The 12,642-nt window shown below is 36.5% G+C and overlaps 1 protein-coding gene across 3 annotated transcripts in view; it reads right to left on the bottom strand.

Annotated features, from left to right (window-relative positions):
• The window catches only part of Unc5c (unc-5 netrin receptor C), a 357,131-nt gene that overhangs the window by 93,321 nt on the left and 251,168 nt on the right, over positions 1-12,642 (bottom strand). For all 3 annotated transcript variants that reach the window (XM_052732282.1, XM_052732283.1, XM_052732284.1), the window contains exon 4: positions 7,473-7,576. In XM_052732282.1, the coding sequence (XP_052588242.1) occupies positions 7,473-7,576 (104 nt within the window). The remainder of the gene's footprint in view (positions 1-7,472; positions 7,577-12,642) is intronic.

The raw sequence follows: 12,642 nt of genomic DNA, 5'->3' as shown, positions 1-12,642 counted from the left end.
GAAGCTAGACCATGAAGAGATAAAAGCAAATGGACAAAGAACTTAAAGTAATAAAGTCTAATTGAGAAATAAAATTAAAAACCAGAAAATGTCCCAAAGTTGAATGACTATATATGACACCACCACAGGAGAGAACAAATAAGCCTAAATTGTGTTTAAAAAGCTAAATTTTCGACAATAAAACGGCTATAAATAGACAAGCCCATTGATCAATTACTAGTTTACTACTACTTTGTCTAAGAACTTGACTTCCAGATAAGTAATTCACAGCCTTCCCGTTTACCAATGGAAAGTATTCAAGGCTGCCCTGTCTGACCCTCCTCAGGACATGGAGCCTTCTGTTCTCTAGAGATGTCTTTTTCCATCCACACTGACTGAGGTAAGGACAGACTTCAGGCAGATGCAGACTCTTTGAAATCCCAAAGCAAGAGAGTGATCAAAAATACTAGGCAACTTTTCATTTTCAACAAATAAGTGCCTTGAAAGTAAAGGCCCCTCTGCCCTGTTATTATGAGTCTCTTCGGGGCTGGCTCATTGCTGAAGCCCCGATGGTATTAGATGTAGAAACAGACTCCACTGACCACTTGTTGCATGTCATCTATCTACAAGGAGCTCATGCTAGTAGGTCTGCTGAAGGTGGACATGGAAGCTTTCACTTTCTCAAGACAGAACAAATCATTTACACATTTTCTTCATTTTGGAAAGTCATATTTAAAATGGCATATTCAGAAAAATATGTATGTCTTGTGTTTTCCCACTTTTCCTCTTACCTTCTACTTTTACCTTAGGATATGCAACTATTTTCTTTTGCTTGGGCATTGATGAGAGCCAAGCAAGGACCCTAAGTAGTATTCTTGCCCCTATCCTTATACTCTGATAATCCCTTTTCCAGGAAATAGTAAGAGCGATCTTTGAAAGCCACATATCAGGGTGGGAAAATTCCTACTTTAAAAATCTCTGATGGCTTTCCACACATTTAAAGATGCTCCTGAGTGGCTTGTCATGTCCCTAGTCCCTGAACTCTTCTTTCCCTGACACTGAATGTCTTTCTGTCATTGGCTCTCAGAGGAGTGTTTCCTTCTTTGAAAACATCAGCTCCTGAGGGGATTTGTGCCACTGTCTCTGCTGCCTGGAGCTTTCTGACCCAGTTCTTTTTAAGACTAGCTCCTTCATGTCGCCCAGATCTTAGTGCAAATTTGTCTCTTCAGAGAGACTTTCCTTGAACCCTCTCAACCCCCAATAACCACCTCATATGACTTTGTGTTTTGTTTTCCTCTCTCATGTAACTGACCTTGACTTATTCCTTTTAACTACGGTTACCTGAAAATGACTTCTTTCTGCCTTTTTGTTTTCCCTCTTCAGAACAATCATATGAATACTGGATACACAGTGAAACTAAAACAAATGTTTCTTGAATAAATGGATTGATGATAAAACACAGAATATGCATTTTGCATCTATAACCTTTAAGGAATCAGTAGGCATGTTGGGAAATTGAACCTGGAATCTGTAGCTGGTAAGACAATGTCTTTTATAGCTTACATTTGTTATGTAAATTGATGCCTTGAATGTTAATTTTGTCATTAACTTAAATTTACATAGATACACGGCTTTGTGTTGAGCTCAGTCTGTGAAATATTAGAGACAGATTAGGAGAAAAGTACCATAAAGGTGTAACAGTAGAAAATGTTCAAGGAACAATGCAAAGCTTAAAATGACCAGTGTGAAAACACAAGATTTTGAAAACTTTTTTCTAATTCTCCAAGCTGTTATATACAAAAGAGGAAAAAATTCCAACAGGTATAGGCAGTGAAGCAAGGTTCCTTCTCAAGTGAGGACCAAGCTCTTTCTTTCTCTCTGAGCCTCGCTTCCCTGCAAAGAACATGATGCCCAGCTTGGTAGACAATGCAGCTGGCAGGGAATTCATCTCCACCAATTCTGAGGGGTGGCATGGCTCATGAGGTACTACTGTTCAATGGCTGGATTAATAAGCAATTAGACAGCAAGCAACCTGATGATGCACATTTGGGAGCTCCTCTAGCTGCCAGTAGTTTTTGGTCTTGTCAGTATCTACTTAAAAAAATCTGTTTCCTATTTATCATGATTAAACTCAGCAAAATAATCTATTCTTTCACACTTCACCCCATATTTTCCCACTCACTAATTAGAGATGCAAATGTTGATAAATAAGAAGGCAATTTTAAAGTACAACTGGGTCAATAAGTTGAACACTGTGCCCTGTTCCTCCAATTAAAGTCCTATGAGAAATAGCTCAATTATAATTAGGGAAGCAATTATCCCCTTGTTAAAGGTGAAACAAATCACAGGTTTTAGTGAAAATTTTTGTTTTGTTCTTTCTACCATGCCAAAAATCCTGTATCCATTGATGGTTTGATCCAGTGATCACCGAAAGGAGTAATCTGATGAGATTAAAGCATCTCAGGCTTGCCGTGTGATAGTAACATTTTCTAGGCATGGATTTAAATGAGCAGAGAGGGATTAATTTCAAAGAGAGTTGCTAATATGCCTTGGGAACAGCCCAGCACCCACTCTATAGCATATTATTTTTCTTGCTGCTTTAGGGAGAAAGGAGAAAGACTTATTATTGAAATGGAGTCAAATGCCATCAGAAAGGGAAAGAGTCATTTCTGGATTGATCCTAGAAAATGGGCTATGAAATATCATGCAATATTACCCAACAGTATTCCTGGGATTAGTTTTTCTTTCTTTCCAATTGTCTAATTTGTTATTTTAGTGAGACTATTATGAGTATCTCCTGCGATCTTTGGGCTGAAGATTCTCCCAAATATCCTTTTATTCCTAGACCTGCTCTGAGCATTTAGACTAAAGGATCCCATCATTTCACAAGGGGTTTTCTAAATGGGATTATATCTTATTTTTAAAAATTTATTTATTTATTATGTACATAGTGTTCTGTCTGCATGTATCCCTGCAGGCCAGAAGAGGGCACCAGATCTCCCTATGGATGGTTGTGAGTCACAACGTGGTTGCTGGGAATTGAACTCATGACCTCTGGAAGAACAGCCAGAGTGTTCTTATCCTTTGAGCCATCACTCCAGCCTCTATAAATGGGATTATATCTTAATAGGAGAAAGGCATCATTCTTCTAGTAATTTCTTCTTCCTAAAGGGTAGCCTCTTCATTGTATCTAACATGCCCTTTTTTAAAATTAGATTTAATTTATCTTGAGAATCTATTGTGACCTGTAATTTGCTGTCATTAGAGATGGAATAAGAACCCAAATTTGTGTTCTTTATCTCCTCACAGTATAGTCAGACAGAAGAGTAAACAGATGAATTTCCACATAGTTATAAAATCACAGAATATAGGAGCTGCCGTTTATCCAGCCACACATTTACTAACACCAGGTGTTAATTGCGAAATCAGCTCTGAATATGTTACCAAATAACTGAGTGTCCCTCATCCCTTTATTCTGACTGGCTCCTTGGCATCCCTTGACTATGAATGAGCCACTGATGACATTATGTTCAATACAACACAAGGTTCTCAGGACTCTGTGCCTTTGCTTAGGAAGCTGTGTAGTCATTAAATATTTTCAAACCATCTCTACTCAAACAGAAGAATATTGAAAGAAAGAATGTAGAAAGGAGATTAGAGGAAGAAATATTAAGGTCTAGAGTTCTGAAACCCTAGTCTTTTGTTCCTGGGATTGAAACATTTTACTGAACCTACTAGTCCTAAAAGGTATTCAAAGTCACTGTCCCCCTGAGGGGATTAACTATAAATAAGTGTTGGCTGGTCCTTTCTTTACTTGAGACTTACTATTTTTGCCCCTTGGGCTCTGAAAAAAAAAAGAGATCTAGGAACAGTAACCTCTGCTTCAATTTCTTCCTTGGGATAAAATCCATGGGCTGTTGGACTCTTGGAAGCAGGAGGAGCAGAGGGATGACAGGAACTAATGACTGCAGTGGAGTGAGGAGAGCAGGACTTCACGACATTTGCCAATACTATACTTTGAAGTGAAATGTTCCCCATGGGCTCATGTGTTCGAGAGCATGATCCCCAGCTAACAGTTCTATTTTGGAATGTTGTACTTTTTGGAGGTGGATGCTTAATGGAGGAAGTGGATCACTGAGGGGCAGGGGGTGGGCATTGGGGTTTGTTATACTGGGGTGGATGGGCATTGGGATTTGAAATACCCACCCTACTTCCTGTCCCTTTTATCTGACTGTAGCTGCAATATGAGCAAATGTCTCCTGCTTCTGTTGAAACGCCTTCCCCATTGTTTTTTACTGTATCCCCTCAAACTATGAACTTAAAACAAACCTCTTCCCCTAAAGTTGCTGCTTGTCAGGCATTTGGTCCGATAATAACAGAGTAATATAGAAGGTGATTTGATTAACATTATCAGAAGGCAAAGTTTTGTTTTAAATTTAAAATGTTACATTTATTTGTAGCACTAATGGTCTCCAAGCAAACCAATGGCCACAGAATATAGGAAGCACCTTGGTGACTCTTCACCAGAAGTTCCTCCTCCATGTATCCCAGAATGCTTAGGGTGAGCAAAGTCCAGTGACTATGATATTGAGTTCAGTCTTCTGGGAACTAATAACATAATATAATAATATAAATAATGGTTGATAGTCTTTTATGGCTTTAGGTAGGTTTAAGTAGTTTTTATGCACTAAGTTATTAAATACCACAAACACAGAGTGCATAAATAATATCATCTTCCTTATATGACTGAAAAAGCTGGGTACAAAGGATTTAAATATCTTGCCTAAAGTCAGAGGGTAAAACATGATCATGCTTGGATTTAAACCTGGAGTTTATAAGGAAATCAGTTGCTGCTCCTTAGAGGAGACTATAGGACACCCAAATGGGAGAAACCCACTGTCATCATGTGAACAATGCCTATGACATTATATGCACAAATGCAGTGTAATCATAACACAGATTCTTTTTTAAAAGATGGCTGGTTTAGATAGCTAAAAGGAAATTGCTACTTCCTAATAATCTGCAAAGAACGTATCTTCCTTCATGGAGCCAGCCACATGCATGCAAAACAAAGATCAACTGACTTGACCAGCCCTGCGTTCACTGACCATTCACTGTCTGATTTTCTCTCGGAAGCAGTTGCTTTGGACAGCAGCAAAGAACACATCTATCTAGGCTGACCTCCTCATAGCTGATTTAATGATCACAAAACACATAAATTTTACCTGCTGGTTTCATATTAAGATCAACATCTTATTTTATGTCACTTCTGTACTTTCAAAATCCTTAAACAAATAAATGAAAATAAAATACCAAATGCATTTTTATTGAAACTAAAATGATCAAATAATCTTTTATCTCCCAAGCTATCTTTCATCCCTTTCTTTTTACATTTTTCTGTTGCTCTTGAGCAAATAGCAGCTGGAAAGTGTCATGTTAAGGCATCCATGGGCTTTCTGATCTTGGTGATTTTAATGGTGTAAAAAGAATCTACACAGGAGTTTATTAGCCTCCTTTTAAGCATGTATGTTTGATCTCTCTTCTTAATGGAAAAAATAGAAAGAAAAAGTAATATGTATTAAATATAGTTCCTTGAATGTCAAATGGGTATATGATTTTTGAGCCTGCCAAATGTTAATTAGGCTCTTCCCCACTGATGATACACATAAAATTCATAGCCAATTAGTTTGAAGTCATGAATCTTTACTCCTTGACAAAGTGAACTACTTTGTTGAGCTGGAAAAAAAAAGAGTAGCAGGATTTTTCTGTAAGACTTTTCAAGAGCCAGCTCCTGAGGACATTTTAAGTTGCCTTGAGTAGAAGCAAGGCTATGCATGCCCATGCTGCTCACTGGGTGGTTAGAGTAGAAGCCAGATTACAGATGTCCATGCTGCTCTTAGGATGTTTAGAACTTTACAGTGGGTTTTGGAAGAAGTTTGCCTTAGAACTACAAGTAAGGAGACAGATGCTCCACTGCACAACTAAAATGAAATGTTGGACAGAAAAGAGTGTCCATCATTTCAGCCATACTAAATCATAGCCTGTGTTTGGGGGATGCAAGATGTTGATATGGTATTGTGTGATAGTGAGCGATAATCATGTAATTTCTGATATGGTACAGAAGAGTCCTGAGATGCCAATGACAAGGGAAAATAGTTATCATTTTGTTCAGAGTAAAAAAGGAAATACGTGGTTTTGCAATTGAGGAACAGAGATATAAATGTTATAGTAGAAAATGGAGTTATTTTGTGTATATTTTCAAATAATTTGTTGCCAGTATTAACTCAGAAGAACCAGATGCTCAGTTTTGCTGTTGTGGGTCTGACTACCTCAGCTGATTTCTACTTCATACCAATATTTGAGACTGAAAAGCTATGAGAAATCCAACAGTAAATGAACTATTTATAATTATTCACCAAAAAGTTTCAATATTATTATTATTTTGATTTCTTGGAGAGCTAGATTTTCAAGAGTTTATTATATGAAAAATGAGCTGATCCATGTCCACTAGATCCATATTTACTTCTGAATGACAACTGGCATATGTCTCTTTCCATATATGCAACACAGAGTAAATATTTTAAATGACTACTTCATGAAGCTTGGAGGCTAGCAAGGACCCTTAACAAATAAACAGCCATGTTACTTGTCAAATGAAAGTGTGTTTGAATTTGTAGAGCCCTGTAGATAATCATGTTGGACACTATAAGGTAGTCTTCTGTTAACTTGTAAAAGGAACATTGTTTTAGAGATTGGAGCTATTTGTTAACAAATAAAAGACATAGTACTAGTTTCCTTCAACAGGATGTTGCAATATTATGGTGAGCGTCCCCAGGAGAGCATGCATTCTCCTCCGGGTCATGCAAGGCAATTTCTCAAATACAGCCCCTTTCAAAGAGCAACACATTGGTGCTAATGAAAAGTCATTGCAAAAATAAGATCCATAATACTTCATTAGCCATCCAAAGACTTCATTTAAGCAGAACCAAAACAATGCATAAAATGATAGAAATACTGCTGGATGAAAGTGATCATGTTTGTGACAGTAGATAATCTTTTTTGATCTCTATGATGACATAATAGACTTTGAAACACGTATGTGCAGTAAAGGCTCACAAGACAGACACATCTTTCTTATACTAACTTTTTTGTTTTTACATCATCTGGAATAGTAATACAGCTGATGGCACATTTAGTTATAACATCTCTTTCGTTAGGTGCCAGATAAAGTAAAACACTGTTTCTGATTGTTTTGAAAGAGAATGATAAAATTAAACCATGCTGCCAGTGGCTTTGTCCAGTGGGGCATTCTAATTGACTCCCAAGTCATTAATCAGTTCCTAATCAATCTGTTTTGCCAGCAGCAGGCAGTTAGGACTCCATTACCAACCATTCATCATGCCATGCCCTAATTCACTGCACCATTAGCCATGGATTAGGCCTCTGTTAGAAGAACTAAGTGCCAACTGCTAAATGCAATGCATTTTTGTTACCTCAGCTACTGGGATCCCTTCAGGTGGCCGACACTGGAGTAAGACTTCCTGTTCCAGGGACACTTCCTTTCCCAAGGGTTCCTGCTCAAATGTCTTCCGTAGATCTAGAAGGTTCAGGTGATAAAGTACATGTCAAAACTAAATAACTTAAGTCTTCTTACAGAAAGTGCCCAAACTTCCCCAGTTTAGTATTTGACATCTTTATAGTTTATCCATCTGATGATATTATACCATAATCTGAGAAGTATTATTCTATGTGCAAGAAATTATGAAAGTTAAAGGCTCTTAAATGTACTAACTTTAAGCATCAAAACCTTTTATAGTTAATTTAATAATCACTGAAATCCATTAATTGCACTTTATTATTTCTTGAATCTTAAGGATAGAGTTCCTTATGTACATAAATATTTTCTCTTACAATTGATATTATTAAGGTTGTAGTAACTCCAGGATAATTTTATTCATAAATCAAAAGTGAGCTTCTGTTCAGGTTGGAAAATAGGACTCTTTGAGCATCCATAAATAAGATATATAACTTCTGGAAATACCTTAAAAACACAAGGGAAAACAGAGAATAGTCTAGAAAGAATTTAATTTCTAATCAATCTAGCCATTTTCAATGAGAAAATTAAGTATTCATTTCTTCTCAAACATGCCAAGTACCTAATTATGTGCTTGTATGGCCAGAGCTATTATAGCAAGATGCAGAAGCTTTGGAAAATACACAGAGATGAAAATGTCTGAAGCCAGCCTCTCATCTTACAAACATCACAGGTATATTGTAGGAGATAGCTTTAACTAACACATCCTGAATGCAATATAATTATTTTGTTTTAATGATTTGGCTTTAAACGTTTAATAAATTTTATCTACTTTTTTCAAGTAAAATATATTCAGGACATTTCTTAAGAACCTCTAGAATTTTACTTTGTATGTACAGCTCAATACTTTAAAATACAGCAGTATCTTAAGTTTAATTCAATAAAGAATTAATGCTCTGTTCTTTCATCTATATCCTTGACAAATGTATTTGAATCTGAAAGTACCATTTTTGCCTACTGAACTACAAGGTGGAAACTCAGACTCTAGACATGTACCCTGGTAAGTTACTTCTGGAAAGTACCATCTAGAAAAAGTCACCAAGGGAAAAAGAATCACTTACATATTTGCTATATTGTTGGATTTCTTGAAAGAAGAAACTCTTCCAAGATTCGTGGTTGTAAGAAAATTATGGATGGATGTGAACTGAGATAAGACAAGAGCCTCTCCAAAGGATGAGAGAAGTACTATCAGAGGAGCATTTGTGATAGGATTATCAAGAAACTGAGTGCATTGTTAAGGTGAATGTTTAGAATCCATATGATTATCATTACCTGAATGATATCTCAACTATATTCCTGTTTCACAAATGAGGAATATTCTCATTAAGTTATCCATAATCTCACAGAAAAACAATTGGTACTGTATTGGAATTGTTAGCCTTTGATTTTATATATCGTGCCATCCCACACACTCCTCCTAATCCTTTCTTCTCCATTTATGCCCCCACAGGAATATAAAAATTTTCTCTTTGTTACAATAACTGCTGTTTGTTTTTTGATCTGCACCAAGGTGAAGGTTTTGGTAAACATGGTTGCCAATGAAAAAAAATAGTAGCTAATAACTTTTGTAGGATAAAACACTATCTATATGGTGCATCTTATTTGCATAAAATGACTCTGAGAAACTTCCATCTATTCTGAACTAAAACAGAGGCAAAAATGACTGAAATTTGTCCTTAAATTAATAACATACTGACTTGTTTTCACTTAAATTTATCAAAATGTATGAATGGGCTAACTAAGAAGAAAAAACACATATATTCAAACAGTTAAAGAAATTTCACTTTATATTTAAAATTACATGCTTATGGTAGAGATTTGATGAGATGTTTAAGGTGAAGATGTGTCAGATACAGAAATAATATTTAGAAGATAAGCTGAGGTTTGTTAATAAGAATCCTTTTTGCCCAGTAAGCAATGGTCAAGGCTCCAAGGCCAAAGGCTTGAGTCACCTGCCATATTACTCTTAGGATGACAGATGGATTACAGCGGTGGTGAGGAGTCAGAGTTAGGGACCAGATTGTGTAGACTGGTGGGGATAAGAGGGCCATAGACTCAGTAGATAACTGACAACAGGGGAGGATAGAGATTCTTCGATGTATGTAGATTATAGCTTCAGAAGATTTGGGTATTTGGGAGTGTTATCAGGTGAGACCTTTGCTATATTTGGTGCTACTGCATTATATCAAAATCCAAAGTATCGAGTGGGGCAGCGAAGTGGGGAAGCGGACAACTCTCCCTTGCTACATATTGAGTTCAGTGTTTGTATAGGATGCTCAAATGGAATCGACCGGTATGTTTAGGCTATTGTCCAAAGTTTAGAATCCACAGCACTATTAAATTTGGAGACTTTGTCATTTCTTTGTGAGGCTGTTCTTTACATAGCAGTTTGCTTATTGTCATTACTTATCTCTACTCGCTATATTCTAGAACTACCTTTCTCTGATATGACAAAATAAATAGACGTAAAAAAGGTCAAATGTTTAATGGGGTGACCATCTCCTGCCCTGTGAAACACTTAGTGGGTTTGGTTGTCTCAGCAGAGGCTGAAGCACGAGAACTCAACACTTCTGACAGGGGACAGAACACAGCATCAAGAAAAGAGGACAGAAATTAAAGCAGAACTCCCCCTCCAAAAAAAATGACAGAGAGTGAATGGAGAGGTGGGAGGAAAGTGGTAGAGAGACCACAAGGAACTAAAATTTAAGGAGCAGGGAGGTCAACAGCAGGATGTGGCACAGCTGTAAAGAGAAGCATTAGTTTGGGAAGTATTAGGGACCTGGAGAAATGAACATAATGAGCATCTACTATATTTTCTATGATTAAGGAACAGTGGGTTTTGAGTGCAGCATGCTGTAATTTTTGTTAGGATATAGTACAACACTTGACAAAGTATTTAAATTTCTGCCACATGTGGTCATTATTTCTTGATTGAGAAAAGTTTGGCATAGGAAACCTAGTACATAGGTACTTACTTAAGAGAAAAATGCATCTAAACCATTGATAGCTACATATAATTACATTGTCATAATGGTTGTGCTTTAGATTCCTCATAAATTTTATCTAATTTCTAAAATAACATTACGTTTAACCCCACAAAGCAGTTATGTCTTATTGGGAAAACATTTTTATGTTTTGACATCAAACCTCTCTTTTGGTTTGTATAAGGATCATAGGATAGACTATATTGTGGCTGTGTGAGGGAGGGTGAGTAACATCCTTTATCATTCCGAGAGATGTGATAGAAGGTAGAGAGGATGCCTTGCAGGCAGAGTGAACACAAGGGTGATAGAAAAATGTGTACTTGTCAGCCAAAAATTAGATGTAAAGCATATGGTTCAGAATAATATGGGATTCATGTCAGGGGAGAAAAAGATGAATCCTGCCTTTGGACAGCCTTTAGGATTATACATAACAATATAACAATTAACAGGATATTTCTGTAAGGTCAATTTGATTTTGTTACTGATTCTACATATACATAATAAAAAATCACATACATATTTACTTATATGATTTATTTATTCTACCAATTAAAAGAAAATCCAGTGTTGCAAGCATTCAGAGACAGGTTGACTCCTGAACATGATTATTGGCTTACTAAATCAATTAACTGAAATCCAATTAATATATGTTAATCAGACCTGCAATGACAGGGATTTCAATTGACTGTTTATGCTCAATCAAGGAATAATTTTTGAACATACATGTGTGCAAAGACTCATTTGTCATTGTAGTATTTTGTGGCTGTCAATGAAGCTTTTGCACAATAGTGTGGTTACAAATTATTCATAGTATGGAAAACACCAATGCTCAGATCTCTGCAAGCATTACTGAGGCTCTTTGATAATGCAATCAGTGGATGGTAAGCTGAGAAATAGAAGGCTTTTGGGCCTTTGCTTTCCTCATTAATGAAATGAAAATAAAAGCCTGTGATTTGTAGGATTCTTTCCCTATTAGGACTTATGGATGAATATTTTAAATATGTGTTTAAGAGGGCCAGGAATATTATTTTTACGAAAATGAGATGCCACGTGGTTATAATTCACAGTGCCCAGAGAAATCAACAGAATAAATGAATTTGTAAACTGTAAGAGTAGGTGCATCTTAGACAAATTTACTATTCTTTCATTGAACTTTTTGACATTTGAGTCTATACGGATAAGAAACTAAGGAGAAGGGTAGCTTCCAGAAGATTCAGTGTCAAAAATATCAGAAGCTACACTGTCTCACCAATATGGCTGGCTATACATGAACAAAACACGGACAACAAAAATAGACATGCCAAAGGGGACAAGGGAAAGACCAGGAAACTCAGCACTACACAGAGAAAACTATAGACTATCAAAGAATGCTGAGAATAGGAAAAATAGTTTTCCTCGGGGAAGAGCACATAAATTGGTTGTTCAATACCAAATGATCAGCCTGAAAACATACATTCAAATGACATTATACAAACTGAGCAAGTTGTATTTAGAAATGTATATGTACGCACACCATGCGTGTACGTACCATCAATTAATGAAAACAGAGGACATCAATTTGAAAGAGAAAGGAAAGGTAAATGGGAGTGTACGGAGGGAGGAAAGGGAAGGGAGAAATGATGTAATAATATTATAGTCATAAAAATAAAAGGATAATTATCAGTCTTATATAAAATTTTAGAAGTAATATGTAACATAAAAGCAGATGAAAATTGAATTTCTGGTTATTGTAAGTGTACCCTGAATTACTTTGACAAAACTAGAGAGTAATAGATGAGAAATTTATACTCAAAACAACATACAAGAAAGTTCATCATGTCAATGCATTTAGTTAATAAGAGAGAACAACATATCTCTTCCCCAAGGATGGCCCTCAGGCATCGTTGCCTGACAGTATGAAAAGGATGCATGTAGACTCTGATGTGAAAGTTGAGGCTGGGCAGGTCTCAGTTTTGAGTATGATGGGTTGCACTAGCATCCATGCACGCGAGAGACCTGCTGATGTGTGAAGGAGGTAAGGAGTTGTCAGCAAAAAGATCTCCCAATCATATTCAAGCAGGTGACTAATACTGTCGCCTTTGCAAA

The sequence above is a fragment of the Peromyscus californicus genome, unplaced genomic scaffold (assembly GCF_007827085.1).
Source record: "Peromyscus californicus insignis strain IS unplaced genomic scaffold, ASM782708v3 Scaffold_9__1_contigs__length_137607984, whole genome shotgun sequence".
Taxonomy (NCBI): domain Eukaryota; kingdom Metazoa; phylum Chordata; class Mammalia; order Rodentia; family Cricetidae; genus Peromyscus; species Peromyscus californicus.
This window is presented reverse-complemented; position numbering and strand designations above follow the sequence as displayed.